We start from the raw sequence: 16,808 nt of genomic DNA on the forward strand, positions 1-16,808 counted from the left end.
GTTCCAGCCCTAGCCTATGCTATGGTTTTGCAGATACTTTAAACCTATTTTGCAGCAATGCTTGTTAATATAAGGCAAATAGTATATTTTTTTCCTATAGCAGTAGAACACTTCTGAAAGTACAGGGTTAGCTTATACGCACACAGAAGTGGTTGAAGAAAATTCTTTACAGTAGGACCTGGCCTTCCCTATGCTGTGCTTAAAATCAGTTACTTTGACTTGAGAAACTTGTAATCAAAATTAATAGTGTAAAACGTGTACACCTCTTGCGTAATCTTGCTGATGCTGTATAATAAAATTATTTCTAAATTACAAACTTAAAACAATTTCGTACATACTTGCATAAATTCTGTCACTTACGTTACTTGGCTAATCCTTTGGAATACTCAGCAATTGGAGGTACATAAAAAGCAAATACCTTAAATGTACTTGAAAGTGGTGCCTGCCTTTCTAAATTACTGTAGTTAAAAAAAAGATTGTCTGTAAAATACTAACCACAGCATAGAACTGTAAAGTCATGCTAACACTTATTTCCTCATGAGGCAAGATTAACTTACAATAGCAGATTCTAAGATGCTATACAGTTGCCAGTTGGCACATGATGAATAAACAACTAATACCATGTTTCTTTTTCTGTGTCAGTGCACGTCTGTTACCAGAGAAGCTTACTGTTTACACGACACTAGTTGGGTTGCTGAACGCCAGGAACTACAATTTTGGTGGGGAGTTCGTAGAAGCCATGATTCGACAGCTTAAAGAATGTCTGAAAGTCAACATGTATAACGAAGCTGTGCATTTAGTAAGTGGTTTTTTGTTTGTTTGTTTTAAACTTTTCCTCATTCTTTTTCTTCCAGAACACCAGGGCCTTTCAGTGTGTATTAGTCTCTCTGACATCAACGTGCAGTGCAAGAGGAAATATCTATTATGTGAGAAGTATTTCCTTGCTCAGGGAAGAGAAATCATATTATAGTTGCAAAATTGACTTCCAAGTGTATATTTTCCCAGTGACAAATTAATTTGCAGTAAACACACAGAGGTGCTCCCCCCCTATCTGTTCTACAGTAAAATGTAAAAGACAGATGAAAGTCATGCACTTTTATTGTGTTCAAAAGTGTATGATGTTCTTGTGGATCCCACAGAAAAAAAAAAAAACTGAGAAGAAAATGAACAGTCTGGTTCTTAAAAGCTACATTTGGTGGCTTTTATGAGGCCTGTGTTTTCATTCTGCTAATGAGGGATGAAGATCAAGCAGGCAGTTTTAAGTGCTGTCTGTCTTTGATACCATTTGCTCAGCTCTTGCTGCTTATAGATTTTGTCTGCAAAAAGGTATTTGGACTTTAGCGGTGTCTGATTTAGAAGTCCAGTGCCCCAGCTTTTGAAGCCCACTTTCTGAAACCTGAAAATGTTAGCAGTTTTTGCATAGGCTTTCTCTGTGTAACTATCTGTATTTATGAATAAATAATTATAGAAATGAATCGTGTATAATGGCATACAGATTCAGCAGTGCTGTTTCCTGATGCACATCTGGACTCATGAAGCCATGACTCAATCCATCTTCAGCTTTTTAGAAGATTTTTTTCTTCACGTCTGTAATGTTAGTGATCTGATAGCATTTACAGTATATAGAAGCACAAGGGTGTTTTTTGTGTAATATCAGTTTGCCTGTCTTTGAATGCATAGTGGTGTTTCCCACCCTTCCTTAATTAGAAATATCCTTGCAATGTACAACTGTCCTTGCAGTCTACAAACACTGTAATGAACAATATACTAGGCAGTGCTTATGGGACTTGTTTTCTACAGTTGAAAGGTGGGTCTGTACAGTGTGCGGTAGTTCTGGCTTCATAGTACTGAATGAATATTGTACTTCTATTGGTTTGTGTTAGTTGTTTAAGTAATGTTTATTTGTTCTTGTGCAGTCAGTTTAAAAAGTATTTATTTAAAACAATTTATTTGGTCTTTTTTAGGTTCGTTTTCTGTCTGATCTTGTGAATTGTCACGTAATAGCTGCACCTTCAATGGTAGCTATGTTTGAGAACTTTGTGAGTGTGACACAGGAGGAGGACGTACCTCAAGTAAGCAAAAGATCTGTAGGCTCTTCTAGTGCTGTTTTCACAATTTTTCAGTACCATTGCTTCTGTGTTTATGCTTAGAGCAGGGAAGTTTTGGAGGTAGCAAACTAAATGGACTGTTGTGCAGTTTCCTTAATATGAGTAAAAGGAGCCTGTAGCAGTTAGAAAATACGTGCATACAGATGGTCCTTTATAGTGAGGTAGCTGAAGTGAATTCGTTTTACTTTACTTTGGCAATTGCATAGGGCCTGGCTTGCTCTGTATTGGTAATCTGAAGGACTGTGAAAGTGATATCATTTTTTAAAGTCTGCTTGTCACGGTTCAAGTTAATACATTTCAAGCAATAATTTTTTTTTTTTTTCAATGGCTTGCCAATCCAGTCTTTAGCTGCTGGTCTTTACATCCTCACAAAACAATGATTTTGATAATGTTTTAATTTAATTTAAATCATGTGTGGGTATGAAATCTTTTGGAGTTTACTTGTATACTTAGATTTCATTATATTTCTTGCCCATAGGTACGATGTGACTGGTATATGTTTGCATTTCTGTCATCTTTGCCCTGGGTTGGAAAGGAGTTATATGAGAAAAAGGATGCTGAAATGGATCGTCTCTTGTCTCAGACAGAAAGCTATTTGAAGTAAGTTGTAACCCATTAAAAGTATGCTTATCTATTCAAGTATGGATTAATAGTGGGGATTATTGCTCACTTAAAAGTATTCTGAAGTCTTAGATCTGAACCATTTGGGTTGGAGGGGGAACCCTGAAAATAGAATAGGTGGAGAGATTTTTTTGAATTTGAAAAGTTTTATTGTCTTGTCTGGTTCCAGGGTACGTTGAAGGTCTTGTACTGCTCATGCTGGAGCAGCTGCAGTTTTAAGTGTGCTGTGAATACTGATAGGTTGTTGCTTTAGTGCACTGCAGTGGGACTGCTTTCTGTCTAGGTGCTTCAAGTTAACATTGTTGTGAAGGTATGATAATAGAGCTATTTTAAGTAGTCACAAACCAGGCTTCATCAGCTGAAGAGATCAAATAATACACTTGGAATAAGAAAAAATTGCTGCCCTAAATTAGTCTTTTAAAAGTCAGATTTTCTTTCCTGTGTAAACAGACGCCGCCAGAAGATTCACGTACCCATGCTGCAAGTTTGGACCGCTGATAAACCACATCCACAAGAAGAGGTGAGTGGAGTTTACATTGCATTCTTTCAGAAGGTTTGCAAAAACAGTATTTTACTAAGGTGTTCTTCTATCGTGAAATTAAAAAGCACATCTAGGAGTATTAATGCTTTGAATTGTCTCCTGTTTGTCATTAATTCTAACAAGTTCTATGTGAGGAATTTTCTTCTAAGGCTTGAGCCTTAGAAGGTTGTATGGGGTGAGTAGGAGAGTGTTTTGTTGTTTACTGACAGGCCCCTGAGGAAATGTTATGAAGTGAGGAATGGTTGTAAATTCTAGTATTTGTTTTGGAATTGCAGATACAGGGCTTCATGTTAAAAGGACCTTTGTGAGAAGCAAAATGTAATACCTTACCCCTTAGTGTTTTCCCTCTGTGAGAAAGAAACCTTTGTAGTGGCTTTGCTTTCTCAGCTCTAGGAAGTGCTAAACAAATATGTAGAAACGGTATGCAATAGTTACTGTGCCATCTTTCACAATTAAGCCAAGAATATACAAGGGGAGAGGTGGCATCGGGCTAGTTTGGCGTGGAGTTTGCCTTTTTGGATATTCTTGGATTTTTTTTCTTTCCCCTAAGTTTGAAGACAAACTTAGCTGGAAAGTGAGATCTAAATTGATCTTCTGCGAAGCTTTGAAACATGGCCCTCTTACGTTTTGTTCACTGTTCTGATTAAATCATGGTCTTAACAGTTGTCTTGTTAATTGCAATTTGGAGAGGTAGGCTGTCTGATTATGATTGCTTTGTCAACGTGAGTATTCTGCCCGCCCAATGTCTGAATGTCCTTATTTAGTTCAGTAGAATAGAGATTATCAGAGTGTGTTTGAGACCATGTGTTACCCAGAATACCGTAAACATGACTGTTCACTTCAGGTGCTACCTATTACTAGTTTCGTTCCCATTTTGTAGTGTGATAATTTCAGTAAATGCAAAGCATGTCCATGTAAAGACATTTCTTGCACCAGTTATAACTTGAGACTCGCGTTCAGTAAGGCCACAGGCCCCCAGAGTTCTTGGACTGCTTTTGGCATGGGAGTAATTAAGCAAAAGAAGCTTGTTGCCAGTTACATAGGTGTCTGTGCCATCTCTGGGAGAATGCTGACGCTCAGAGTTGTGTTGAAAACCGTGGCAAAGGTATTTAATATTTGATAATATTGTATTTGTCTTGAATATGCAGCAGCTGGTAGTTTTGATTGCTCTGGGAACAGCATGGCAGTACTACGGAATGTCTTTCCAATTTTAATGTTGATATTACGTCTGTTTTAATACCACCAATGAACGATGACTGAAGTAATGTTCTCTGCTTTAGTTTCGCTGGCAGATTCAAAGGATGGCCATCATGCTTGGGCTGCCTGCTGGTGTTTAAAAACCTGCCAGCAGTTAAAATTGTACTGACAAAATGTTGTGTGGAATTAGGAGCAGCTCTGGTGTTCTTAGATTATTTCTTGGTTTACTGAATCAGATTCTGTAATAAGCACTTTAAGAAACTTCACAGGTTTTTTGAATGGAATAATACGGAATTTAAGAAATACATTTCTTATAGTTCAAGGAGCTGCCAGCTTTGTTACCAAATTCATCACATACAATGTTTCTCACCTTTTTCCTTCAGTATTTGGACTGCCTTTGGTCTCAGATTCAGAAGTTGAAAAAAGACCGCTGGCAAGAACGACACATTCTGAGGCCCTACTTGGCTTTTGACAGCATTCTTTGTGAAGCACTGCAACACAATCTGCCTCCGTTCACTCCTCCGCCTCACACTGAAGATTCAGTGTACCCAATGCCAAGGGTTATTTTTAGGATGTTTGACTACACAGATGACCCTGAGGTACGTAATTGCTGTAGGGGTGTCCTGTTTTTGCTTGGGATAGAGTTAATTTTCTTCCTGATAGCTGGCATAGTGCTGTGTTTTGGATTTGGGATGAAAATAGTGTTGATAGCACACTGATGTTTTTAGTTGCGGCTAGGCCGTGAAGGAATTTTCAGTTTCCCCCAGCAGGCAGTGAGCTGTGCATTGCTTGTTTTGTATGTTCTTCTATCATTATTACTGTCCTTATTATCATTAGTATTCTTTTTCTTTCCTGTCCTATTAAAGTCTCTTATCTCAACCCGCAAGTTCTAACCTTTTTTTTCCAATTCTCTCCCCCATCCCGCTGCAGGGACAGAGGGTGAGCAAGCGGCTGTGGTTGTTTTACCTACCTCCTGGGTTAAACTACGACAGTCCTTTTTTACCCCCAACGTGCGGCACGATGGGTTGAGATAATGATAAAGCTGACTTGAGGGTATTAGAACAAATTTGTTACCAGCATTCATTGTATTAGTTTGATAGTCGCTGGTCACAGTGTTGATTTATTTGCTCTCAAAGTTGTTCTTCTCAGAGTTCTGTCATGGAACACCTTACTTGCTGTATCTGTTCCCTGTTGTGCTCTTTATCACCTCTGGGAGCTGGGTCGAGGTGGTCACTGTGCTGTACTTTCTAACAGCAGCTTATGATACGATAGAATGACCAGCTATGACACTAATCTGGTATTTGTTCTCATCACTGCTGTCATCTCTGTACTTTGGGAGCCATCTCTCGGAAACTGTTAATAACTACACTTTTTACCTTTTCTTCCCAGAGAGCCAGTCTACGGGGGCCACACCTTCCTTCACCTTCCCCTTCTCCTCCAGGCCAGTTACAATAGCTCTTGAGAACTTTGAATATCCTTGGGATGTTCAAACCGGCATGTTCCTGTTGCTCCTACTCCTGAATGTGTTTCAGGTCTTGTTTAAAGTCAAACAATTATTTAAAAATACCACCCCCATGACAGGCACTGCAGCTGCTCAAATCCCGATGACAAGGGGATGGTGAGAAGGTTTCACAGGTGCCTGAGGGAATATTGGTAAAAATGTTATGTCACCTTTCCCAGGCTAGTGAGTGGTTTGAAGACTAGCAGCAGTTCTGCTTTGGTATCTGCTTAAATGAACTAGGTGACCAAGTTACTGTACAAAGCAAATCTGTGAGGATCAGAACTTAGGGAGTGAGATGTTGTGATCCGTTCATTTAGAATGACAATGTTGATTGAATTCTCTAATGTCTCTAGTAAAACTACATTCACAGTTAGATTTTCCCTCCATGAAGTTGATGACTTGAATCTTTTTCCAGGCTAGGTATTTGTTGTAATGTTTAAAGACTGTTGTTTGCTGCTCTGTTAAAATTTGTTGATGCATATTGTGGAACAAAGGAGTGCTTAATTGGGATTGGTGAAAAATCCATCTATCTCAATGGTCTGCCTCCAGCATTGGTTAACAGCAAATATATTGACAAAAGTCTACGGGGATAGGAAAAGAATATATACTGCTTTCCCCAAGTGCTTTTATACCTCCCTTTCCTTTAAGTCTGCTGTCTTTTACCTTCATTTATTGGCCCCTGTTCTTTGCAATGAATGAGACCATGACTGTGTATTCTTCCTGTTCTATCCTGGCCATTCCTGGCTTTGTTTCTTTATCATATTCCAGCTCAACTGTGATTTTTTTCCAGGCTGCATGGTGGTAGCCTGCCTGATGGCTTCACAGAGCAAAGGAAGAAGTGGGTGCTCCATGAACTTATAATCACGTTCTCTAATTTTGTTCCCATTTCTTTTTGTAATAAGTCCTAGTATTTATTTTGTTCTAAACATCAATCTCACTTTTTTGTGGAACTGTCACACCAGCTTATCAGTCCTGAAAGATACAGGGCAGCTGAGACGTCACGGTGTTTATGTGGAAGTTGGACTATTTTTTTTTTCCACCTGTAAATGTATGTAGGATAGCTTGCTATGTGTAGCATCACTGCATTAGCAGTGATCTTTCATGACTCTTAATTCTTTTTTACCAGGGCCCTGTCATGCCTGGCAGCCACTCTGTTGAACGATTTGTAATAGAAGAGAACCTTCACTGCATCATCAAATCCCACTGGAAAGAGAGAAAGACTTGGTAGGAAGAGCTTAGCACTACAGGGCCCTGGTGTTTTTTTATATGCTACCATGGCTTTGGTGCCATCAGGGATATGCAGAGTCCTGCACTGGTTTAGTCTTGAGCTCGTGTCTAACATTTCCTAGAGCATTTGATGAACTTGATTTACTACACTTAACCATATTAAAATTGTTGTCTGGAATACTGTGGGTCTGTAATATCCAGATAATGGAGCGTCTGTATGATCCAGGGTGACAGTGGCTCCTTGGGAAGAGAATTCCTTGATAATACAGGAAGTGCTGCAAAAAATATGCAGACACATTTCCTGGGAGCATTATGGAGAGTGTGGTTATGTTATGCTTCCTGGAATCCCAGCTGATTTGCTGGGGCACAGTGAGCCTTGAGCTGGTTGATCTGCAGCTGAATGTGCACTGGTGCTTATGAACACACTTCTGCTTCCTACTCTTCCATGTTGCACTCTTCTCTTTGAGGTTACATGGCAGAGGTTATTGAGCTTGCTCTGGAGAGTCACTGCAGGGCCAGCAGATTTCATTAGTTTGAATTCAGCCGTGCCGGGAAGCAGTCAGGGCACTTTACTTCATTTCTGCCGAAGCAATATCTGATGTGGGTAATTGATAACCAAGACAGTTTGCCACAGGTAATTGACTCTCTCATGCTTCCAACTGAAGACCACTGAACTTTGTATAGTATGCAAAAAAATGGGCAGAAACAATGTTTTTGGTGATGGCATGTGATAAAGTTTTTTGGTTGCAGCTGTTTGATTGAGCAGAAACTAAAAATTCAGGATGATTGAAGTTACTGGGATAGTCTTAGTTAATTCTCAGAGGAAAGTAAAAGACTAGAGGGAGATACAAGGTTTGCCAGAGAGGTAGAAGTAAAATCAAGGAACTAGCAGTTGTTTGCTTTGTAATAATGATAGGCGATAACGAGCTGATTAAAAGATGAAGGATTTGAAGCCTGAGAGTTTCTTATGTAACCCATTAGTTTAATTGTGCTTCCAAGTAATTCTGGACATCTGTTGTTTGGGGTTTTTTTCCTTTTCATATATGCATGCCAGAATTACAGATCACCATGACTATTTATGCAAAACTATTTTGTGTAGCAGTATGTTGTTGCATCACTTGAACACTATAGAGATAAAATATGTCATTACAAATCATGGTTTGTAATGACGTGTGGTTTAGGCAATGTTGGTGTATTCTTGTGCTTTTTCTGTCTTAAGTGTTCTATGGATTGATGGACAGACTTTGGAAGGATTGTTCATTTGTGTGTGCTGCTTTTGTGTGAACTCTTGCCCAGAATTAAGCATTTTCTGTAACTTTGTTACTTGACCTTTACATCGTATTTGCTGTATTATGTTCTGAACTGAATGTATCTGTGGTTTTGCAGTGCTGCACAGCTGCTGAGCTATCCAGGAAATAACAAGATCCCCTTGAACTACCACATAGTAGAGGTACACCTTTTATAGACAACTTCTTCTGTAGCTCCGTTATTTCACCAGTAATATGTTGCGATTAGTTCCAGTGGACCTATGTCCATTAAATTACAGTTTGATTTGGGAGTCAGCCAGAACCTTGCTGAATTCAACCAATGGCATTTAAATGAGCAGGTTATGTACAATTGTGTATTAGTTTTATTCTTTTTGTTGTTGTTTTAACTGGGTGCATGGGAGCTTTGGTCAAGTATCAAAATTTCTTGGTGCAGTAATCCAGGTTGTTGCATTTCTCAGAACTTCTAAAGTTTTACATATGCTTCTAATGTATCACACAGTCTAAGAGGAGATGGCTATGTCTGAGTCACTTTTAGTTTAAAAAAAAATTGAATTAAAGTACAAGAGGAAATGGATACAAATTGAAATATGGGAAACTCCATTTAAACATAAGAAAATCTTTTTATACTGAAAAGTGATTAAACTCTAGAAGAGTTTGCCCAGAGAAGTTCAAAACCTAACAGGACACAGCCCTGAACAACCTGCTGTAGGTGACCCTGCCTTATGCAGGGGGCTTTTGACTAGATGATCTCCAGACAGAATTAGCCGTTTGGCATGATTTTATGTTTGAGCCTTCTAAATGATTTTGTTCTACTGGCCCTGAAAAGAGCTTGCAGTGAAATACCAGTGTGTTTTCTCTGGGTCATCTTCCACATTAGAGAATTTTAAATACCTGTAATGTATATTGGAAGAGCAGCATAGGTTTTCTTTCAGTGCCTCCTTTCAAGAATCTGTTTTCAAGATGCAGAGCTGTATAAATCTTTGTTAATTTCTATCAAAAATTGAAACGGATTAAGAGATTTCAGTAATAATGGCAACTTATATAAAAGCTTTATGAAGAAGTAACTATAAGTACGAATTTCAGAGCTAATTATGACAAGAAATAATCTTATGTAGAAGATTTATCTTAATATAAGTGGGATTGACAATTCCTTTTGCACCAAAATGACAAATATTCTGAGTGCTGTAAAAGTTACATTACCTTTTGTCTGCTTATTCTTTTTATACTCTGAATTCAGAACAGAAGAATCTTAAAATTAACAGTAATTTTCTGCCTTAACATTGAAATATCTTCAGTGGTCATATCTTCAAGTGCTGCATATGGCTATATGGCTGTGTGCTTTATGGTCAGCTGTACATTAGTGCCAACAAATAGTTACCACAGTTCCCGGTGGAATAAGTTACGTAAAGTCCCTGGAAATTCTTTGATTCAGGAACTTGTAGGATTTGAAAATAGCAAAGGTTTGTGTAGATGAAATTACTGCAAAGAAGTGCAAAATTGGTGTACAAATTCTTTGACTATTACTGTAATAATTTCCTTTTTCTTGCAGTTTTGCATTATTTTAGTATATTAAATTAATTATTTGTCTATGCTTACTTTTAATGAAGCTCCAGAGTTTTTAAGGCTTAATATGCTTTTTTCAGGCTTCTGTTCATCCTGCTTACTACTGCTCCCTTGTAAGGTCTCTCGTAGCAGTCAAGTTGGTGATATGTGGCTTTCAACAACAGTTTAACAGTTTAATCTGTGAAATTTCACTAACTTTTGCAGTAAGTCACAGAACTGTAGAAATAATAAAATAAAGGGAAGTTAAGGTTCAGAACATAACAGGCAGAAGTAAATGTAGCCTGAAAGTGGTTGTCAGTACCTTCCCAAGGATGCCTACTTTTGAGGTCCCTAAGGCTCCATGTCATAGTTTGTCAAGCCAAGCACAGAATGTTCCATGGTGCCTGGAATCTATGTGAAACACTGAAGTGTGGCACCTTTCTCTCAGTAGCTTCTTATAGACGCGTACACGGGTATTTCTGGTATCTGCAAACCAAGAATGTCTCAGAAGCGTTATTGGGTTCTTGGACTGCTATGCCCTGTTATGCTGCTACAGCTTTAGGTACAACTTACTCTCGAGAGAGTTCAGGCATTCAGATCATCAGTGTCCTGACCTTGTGGCCTTGTTATTTTCACAAAGTATGGTATGCCAGTTTGAAAGACTTAATCTGAACGTTTGATAATGAACATGTGATGAATACCACAAATACAGTTTTGTGCACTATCTAAAACAGGTAATGACTGATCATCCAGTTGTTGTTACTACCTGTCTTGACAAAAGGAGCAGTTTTCTACCTAACAGAGTCCCCCTTTTTGCCATATTTGTCTTAACAGTATGTCTAGACTATACTGCCACGGAAAGGTTCTCCAGCTCTTTATGGTCTTGTCATGCTTTCAAGTCCTTCCTTAGAAGAATAAGTTAATAATAATAGACAATGTGTTTTTATGTGCTGTTTGTGGAGTCTGTAAATGGATGTTGATTTCTTACACCTAGTAAGAAGATTTTCTAAAGCTTACTCATTTAAGCATCAATTCTTCTGTGTTTATTCAGAAGTTTAAAGTTGAAGAGGAAATTGACCAACCTTAATGAATCAAAGTTTCCTGTTTCCTTTGGTGTAATTTAAATCTGTTTGAGAATGGCACACAAAATAAACAGAAATTCAGAGATGAACGCTGTACAATGACCATCTTTTCATAGCCCTTACAGATTGACACACTGTTGTTATAGGCAAATATGGAAAATAAAAGCATGAATGCCAATTGCAGGATTTTTTTCAGTTTTTTTAGAAGGATCCTCTGCCTCAGGCCAACTGAGGATGTATTTGTTGTATGAAATGCTGGTTGTAATTTTCAGTTGAAAGTTGTGGCTTTATAAGTTTTTATATAGGAGAAAAGAGGAGATGATGGAAAAGATATAGATGTAGCTTTAATGCAAATAGTCTATCATACTAAATGCTTAGGCTTCATTTAATATGTTTAATATTTATTATTTAACAGGATCAGATGATTTCTGCTTTTCTCAGATCATGTGGTAGCACTGCAATAGGTCATATTGTAACTATGCCCATTTCTACAGTTAAGTGGTGTATTTGTTAGACATAATAGATGTGTATAATGCTGGTGTTGTGTTAGTATGAAATGGTAAGGGCATTCAGAGTGGACTGTATCAGTACAGCATAGGGTTACCGCTACCTTTGTAGGTTTTTCTCTCTTTTTCCTGGAACATGCATTTGATAGAATAATATGGGCCTTTTGGGGTATGTAATTGTTTAAGATTGGCTGCTATTGTGAAGATGAGGGTTGTGCAGGCCACGCTGGACTGTGCTGTGATTCTGTGCCTTCCTCTGCTACAGGTAATATTTGCAGAATTGTTTCAACTTCCATCTCCACCGCACATTGAAGTCATGTACACAACGCTCCTGATTGAACTGTGCAAACTTCAGCCTGGCTCTTTACCACAAGTTGTATCCTTTCTGTGCTGCTGGAGAGCATTTATAAAATGCAGTCTTTGTTTTGTTTGTTCTGTAGATGATGGGATAGCAATACATACTGGCAGTATTAATATAATTCATACAGCAGCTGCATGAAACTTTGCCTGTAACACTCACATGAAAGAATAGCACAGCTCACTTAGCACAGGTCTAGATTTGCCATGTGGGCAAGACTCTTCAGCTTTCTGGACAATGTTCTGGTGCTTCCCCTGACCTTCCCAAGAAGGGCTGTCTCTGTGAGGGTATAAAATACAACACGATTTGTCACTGGAGCCTTTTTAGGTCTGGACACTGTGTGGCATGGTCACAGACGCATTAAAGGCTGAGAAGGAAAGGAAGTGACAGACTTGATCTTTTGTTCTAACAACTGTGTGAGAGCTCTTGCTCTTTTTTTTAGTAGGAAGTGTAGCAGATGATTTAAAGGAACTTGCCTGAGTTCCCACTCAGTGCTCTCACTAGGAGCATTCAAAAGGTCAGTAATCATCTGTCAGCTCAGACAGGGTGGCTAAATGCTGAGGAAGGAGGCATGACTCGCAGCTAATTCTGGCTGTTACATTGCCCCTACTTTGCTGCCATTTTAGATCGTGTTAGATCATCATTTCAGATCAAGCTACAGACTCTGAGAATGGCGGGTGGTTAACAGATGTCTATCCACTGGTAACTTCATGCCCAAATTTTCATTCTACTTCAGGATACCACTCACTGTTTCCAAATCACATAAGCTCAATGATTAGGGCTAAGTCTATTTCTAGAATTGGGCAGACACCCACGCAGACAGTTTTAACTTAAATAGGGACACTGTAAGAAGAATAAAGCCCTTGTTGGATAAAGTCAGCGTAGACCTACTTTCTCAAGTCTTCAGTGATGATCAAAGATTGTTTGGGGATAAGCATCAACAGCAGCCCATGAAGTTAGACTGGTGAGATTACAGAACTACTCCACAAGGAGGTTGGTGTCTGTTCATTTCAGTGCAGTTTTGCTTGTCAAGTGATGCAAATTCTGTCTTTCTTTGGAAGAAACCAACAGTTTTGTTGCAATTATGGAAGAAAACCATACTGGGATTAGAGAGTAGGACTCACTATATGCTTCATCTTTTTCCCACCGTGTACCTGGTTTTGGAGTAGACCAGGGAGCTTTCAATACAGAAAGTTAATGACATTCTGTTCAAAAACTGAAAGGAAAAACATCTGACTTATCTAATGCTTTTCTGTTAACCTTAATGAGAAACTTTCAGCTTGCACAAGCCACAGAAATGCTCTACATGCGTTTGGATACAATGAATACAACATGTGTGGACAGGTAAATGTGTTTTGGAGATGATACAAAATATTCCTCAATATCCAATGTACAGGAAATATGAAGAGGCTGTGGAAAGAGTTGTCAGAAATCCTTGTTAGAGCTTCTTGGTGCTATTCAGAATGTCTTCTGGGCTCTGGCTTTGAGCAATCTAAAGAGCAGGTAGACGACTGACTGCTTGCCTCTCCTTCCCAGAAACACTCCCCCAGAGGTCACAATACTAGCTGTCTGTACAGGACAGTTAAGATTGGTGACATCTTTTCCATGTACAAAGCTGCTCATAGTTGCATAGCACTCCATTATTGATTACTATGCTGGCTCCTCCCTAGTGATCTGGAAGGTGAGTTGGAAGTGGAGTTAATGGCGTATGTGCCACCCAGAGGAGAGTGGTGGTCATTTTGCCCTTTGAGTGAAGTTTGCATTGTGCAGGAGAGGTGTTAATTACTCATGAAAAATGTGAAAGTTGCATATTCACAGTAAGTTTACATTTTAGTTTAATAGGTCATCTCTTTATATGAAACAACAGAACATGACAGGCTATTTGTCCATAAAAGTTTCTTCCTGACTGTCCAAACTCAGTCCTTTGTATCTATCAACATAAATTCCTGTTTAATGCTGTAATAGCTTTAGAGTTTAAGCTTTTGAAAAGTAGAATGCATTTATAGGAAAGTCTCAATGGAAAGTTTTCCTGCACTTCTGGCATTTAATGGACCTTTCTTTTTCTTTCAATAAAGATTTATTAACTGGTTTTCTCACCACTTGAGCAACTTCCAGTTCCGTTGGAGCTGGGAAGATTGGTAAGTTTCTCTCCTTTTGATTCAAACCCTGATACTGTGAAAACCTTAAAATTTTAGACTCAGCCTAGTGGTCCTGTTAATTGCTTTCCTCCGGCTCTTCAGAGATCTTTCTTAATCTGTTCACCACCACTCATTGGTAGATTATCAGGATAATCTCTTTAGTCACTGTATTGTCCCTGGTGAACTTGGTGATCAGTCTCAAGCCACAGCAAGTGTTCCCTAAACAGTAGAGGTTGAAACATGTTTTAATTTGGCGTGCACGCTCAATCAGTTGCTAGCAAATTTTTCAAAATGGCTCCCAATTTACTTTTAATGATTTTCCTTGACTCTTTGCATCCTATATACATTCTGTAATCTTGCTCTCTGTCCTACCCTAAACCTTTCATTACAACCTTTATCCTTTAGGCCTTGTGATCTGTTTCCCTCCTGTGAAATCCTAGCACCCAAAGTTCCATCAACTGGCCCTGCCATCTGTTCTTACCATGCCAGATCTTGAACTCGCATCTCTAGCAGGAGTTCCCTGTACTCCATCAATATCTAACCACAGGTTCCCATGAGCTTTCCATTTGAGTCACCCATGTAGCAAGAGAGATCACCTCAGGGTTAAGTCCTCCCTTTGGTATCTTCCACACCCTGCCACTGTACATGCTTTCCATTGCTGATCAGCCTAAGTGTCTTTGTGGAGAGGGATGCAGCCCTTCTTGTGATACATTTTTGTGACTTTACTTAAGTTTCTTGTCTTGTCCTCTTGGGGTTAAGTGCTTGCTGGCTATCCTAGTATACAGCCATGTTGACCAACCAGGCAGCAGTCTTCAAAGAGATGATTTTTCTTTGCCTGGATGTTCCTTAATGGCAATCTTACTGTGAGTTTCTCTCACAATCTGCCATTTTTTCACAAACCTCACTAAGTGACTGTATTTGAGACTTCTTTTTTTTAATCTGAAATGCATTTGAAATCAGCCAGAAGTTCAGTGAAATCAGTGTGAGGGAGGAACAGACTATGAAATCACACAAGGTTCTTTTCCTAAGGAAAGGGAAAGCCAGCTAACCGTAAGCACAAATTATTTTTAATCTGGTGGGGGAATGGAACCTACTTGAAAATATATCACACAGGGATGGGATTCCAAGAATGTTAATAGCTAATACGGAAATGGCGATAAACTTACACTATTGTCTTAAAAATGCCTATACTGTGAAACTAAGTGTTAAGTGCTCCAGTTGTCCTTAGACCATGATTGTTTTGTACCTATTAGACCAAGCCAAAAAGAGACTAATGGACAAATTCTTTTGCTAAAAGCTATTGCATTCTGTCCTTTGATAGGTCAGATTGTCTTACTCAGGACCTGGAAAAGCCCAAACCCAAATTTGTGAGAGAGGTTTTGGAGAAGTGCATGCGGTAAGTAAGATCTTTTGATAATTGCATTCAAGCCAAAGTTTTATCTTTGCTTCTGGATACTGTCAGATTCCTTTTAACTTGAATCTTCTTTTAGGCATGTCTGTTCTTACAATTCAGTTTCATTTAAGAGATATCTGTTGTTAATATGACTTTAGTCTGGTTTACCTGTTGTAGAACACTACTTTAGAGAGAGGGAGAAACAGGTGGAGCAGATGGTAGTGAGCTGTCTGTCCTAGGTATGCACATCTGTAGCTACAAAAAGACATGCTTCACCATAGGCGTGGGAAGAAGTAAAGTTTAGGCAATATTCCTGGAAAGTATTCAGCATTCACAGAAACAGAGGGAACTGATCATTAGTTACACTAACAACTGAGAATCTACTCTTGATTCCTCTGTGTGCCTCTGATGTTCATTGACCTTAAAACAGACAATTCTCCAAACAAACAAACAAAACCCCTAATCCCAACAGCTAAGACTACACAATCAAGGCTGGACTTAAAATTGTTGAGATGGAGGGATATAGGAGAGAGAAAGAGCAAAATGTTCAAAAAAACCAATGTTATTCAGCATTCTACATGAAAACGTTCGTCGGGTTTTGGGTGAATTCAGTATAGGAAGTGTGAAAGTATTATGCTGCAAAATGAATGCAATTTTTCTGTGGCACTCTCCCATTTCACTGAAAACTCTGGTAGCAAAATTAAGCTTTTGTGGGAGTGAAATAAGCTGGAAAGTAAAACGAAGACATCCAGTTTAATGTATTTTCTGCTTTGAATACCAATGTATTACCAGTTTTCTACAGCACATCTTAGGTTTTTGTATAAAACATCCTATCAGGCAGTCTAAATCTTTGCACAAGCTAAATTAATTGTATGAGGATGAAACTCTAGCGTCGAAGAGTTCAGATAGAAGGCATCTACTAGTAAGTTTGGATTACTTAGTTCTTACTAACCAGCAGAAACTACCATTCTGTTGTATAAACATCCTGATTTTTTTTTTTTCTATGGAAGTTAAATTCAGGAAAACCATTATAAAGTAGTCACTTTAGAATTAGTCCTAGTGTTATTCCCATTTTGACTCTACTGCTGTGAAACTTGTTATTTCCAGACTCTCCTACCATCAGCGAATAATAGACATTGTTCCTGCAAGTTTTTCTGTCCTCAGTCCTGCTAATCCAGTGTGCATTTACAAGTATGGAGATGAAAGTAATAGTAAGTGTTAAAGTTACTGATGGGTCAAGTTGAAGAAAATAGTGTTTCAGAGATAGGGACCACACCAAGTTGACTGTAATATCAGTTGTCTTCATGAAGAAGAATACAGCTGAAA

General features: G+C 38.7%; 1 protein-coding gene across 2 annotated transcripts in view; it reads left to right on the plus strand.

Annotated features, from left to right (window-relative positions):
* The window catches only part of NCBP1 (nuclear cap binding protein subunit 1), a gene marked incomplete at its 5' end in the record, with an annotated part of 30,086 nt that overhangs the window by 1,792 nt on the left and 11,486 nt on the right, over positions 1-16,808 (plus strand). For both annotated transcript variants that reach the window (XM_082013417.1, XM_082013418.1), the window contains 12 exons: positions 643-799; positions 1,965-2,072; positions 2,587-2,708; positions 3,180-3,249; positions 4,851-5,066; positions 7,095-7,192; positions 8,582-8,645; positions 11,859-11,969; positions 13,231-13,295; positions 14,027-14,089; positions 15,411-15,485; positions 16,590-16,693. In XM_082013417.1, coding sequence (XP_081869543.1) covers positions 643-799; positions 1,965-2,072; positions 2,587-2,708; positions 3,180-3,249; positions 4,851-5,066; positions 7,095-7,192; positions 8,582-8,645; positions 11,859-11,969; positions 13,231-13,295; positions 14,027-14,089; positions 15,411-15,485; positions 16,590-16,693 — 1,253 coding nt within the window. The remainder of the gene's footprint in view (positions 1-642; positions 800-1,964; positions 2,073-2,586; positions 2,709-3,179; positions 3,250-4,850; positions 5,067-7,094; positions 7,193-8,581; positions 8,646-11,858; positions 11,970-13,230; positions 13,296-14,026; positions 14,090-15,410; positions 15,486-16,589; positions 16,694-16,808) is intronic.

This window comes from Phaethon aethereus, assembly GCF_964289735.1.
Source record: "Phaethon aethereus genome assembly, chromosome: Z".
Lineage (NCBI taxonomy): Eukaryota > Metazoa > Chordata > Aves > Phaethontiformes > Phaethontidae > Phaethon > Phaethon aethereus.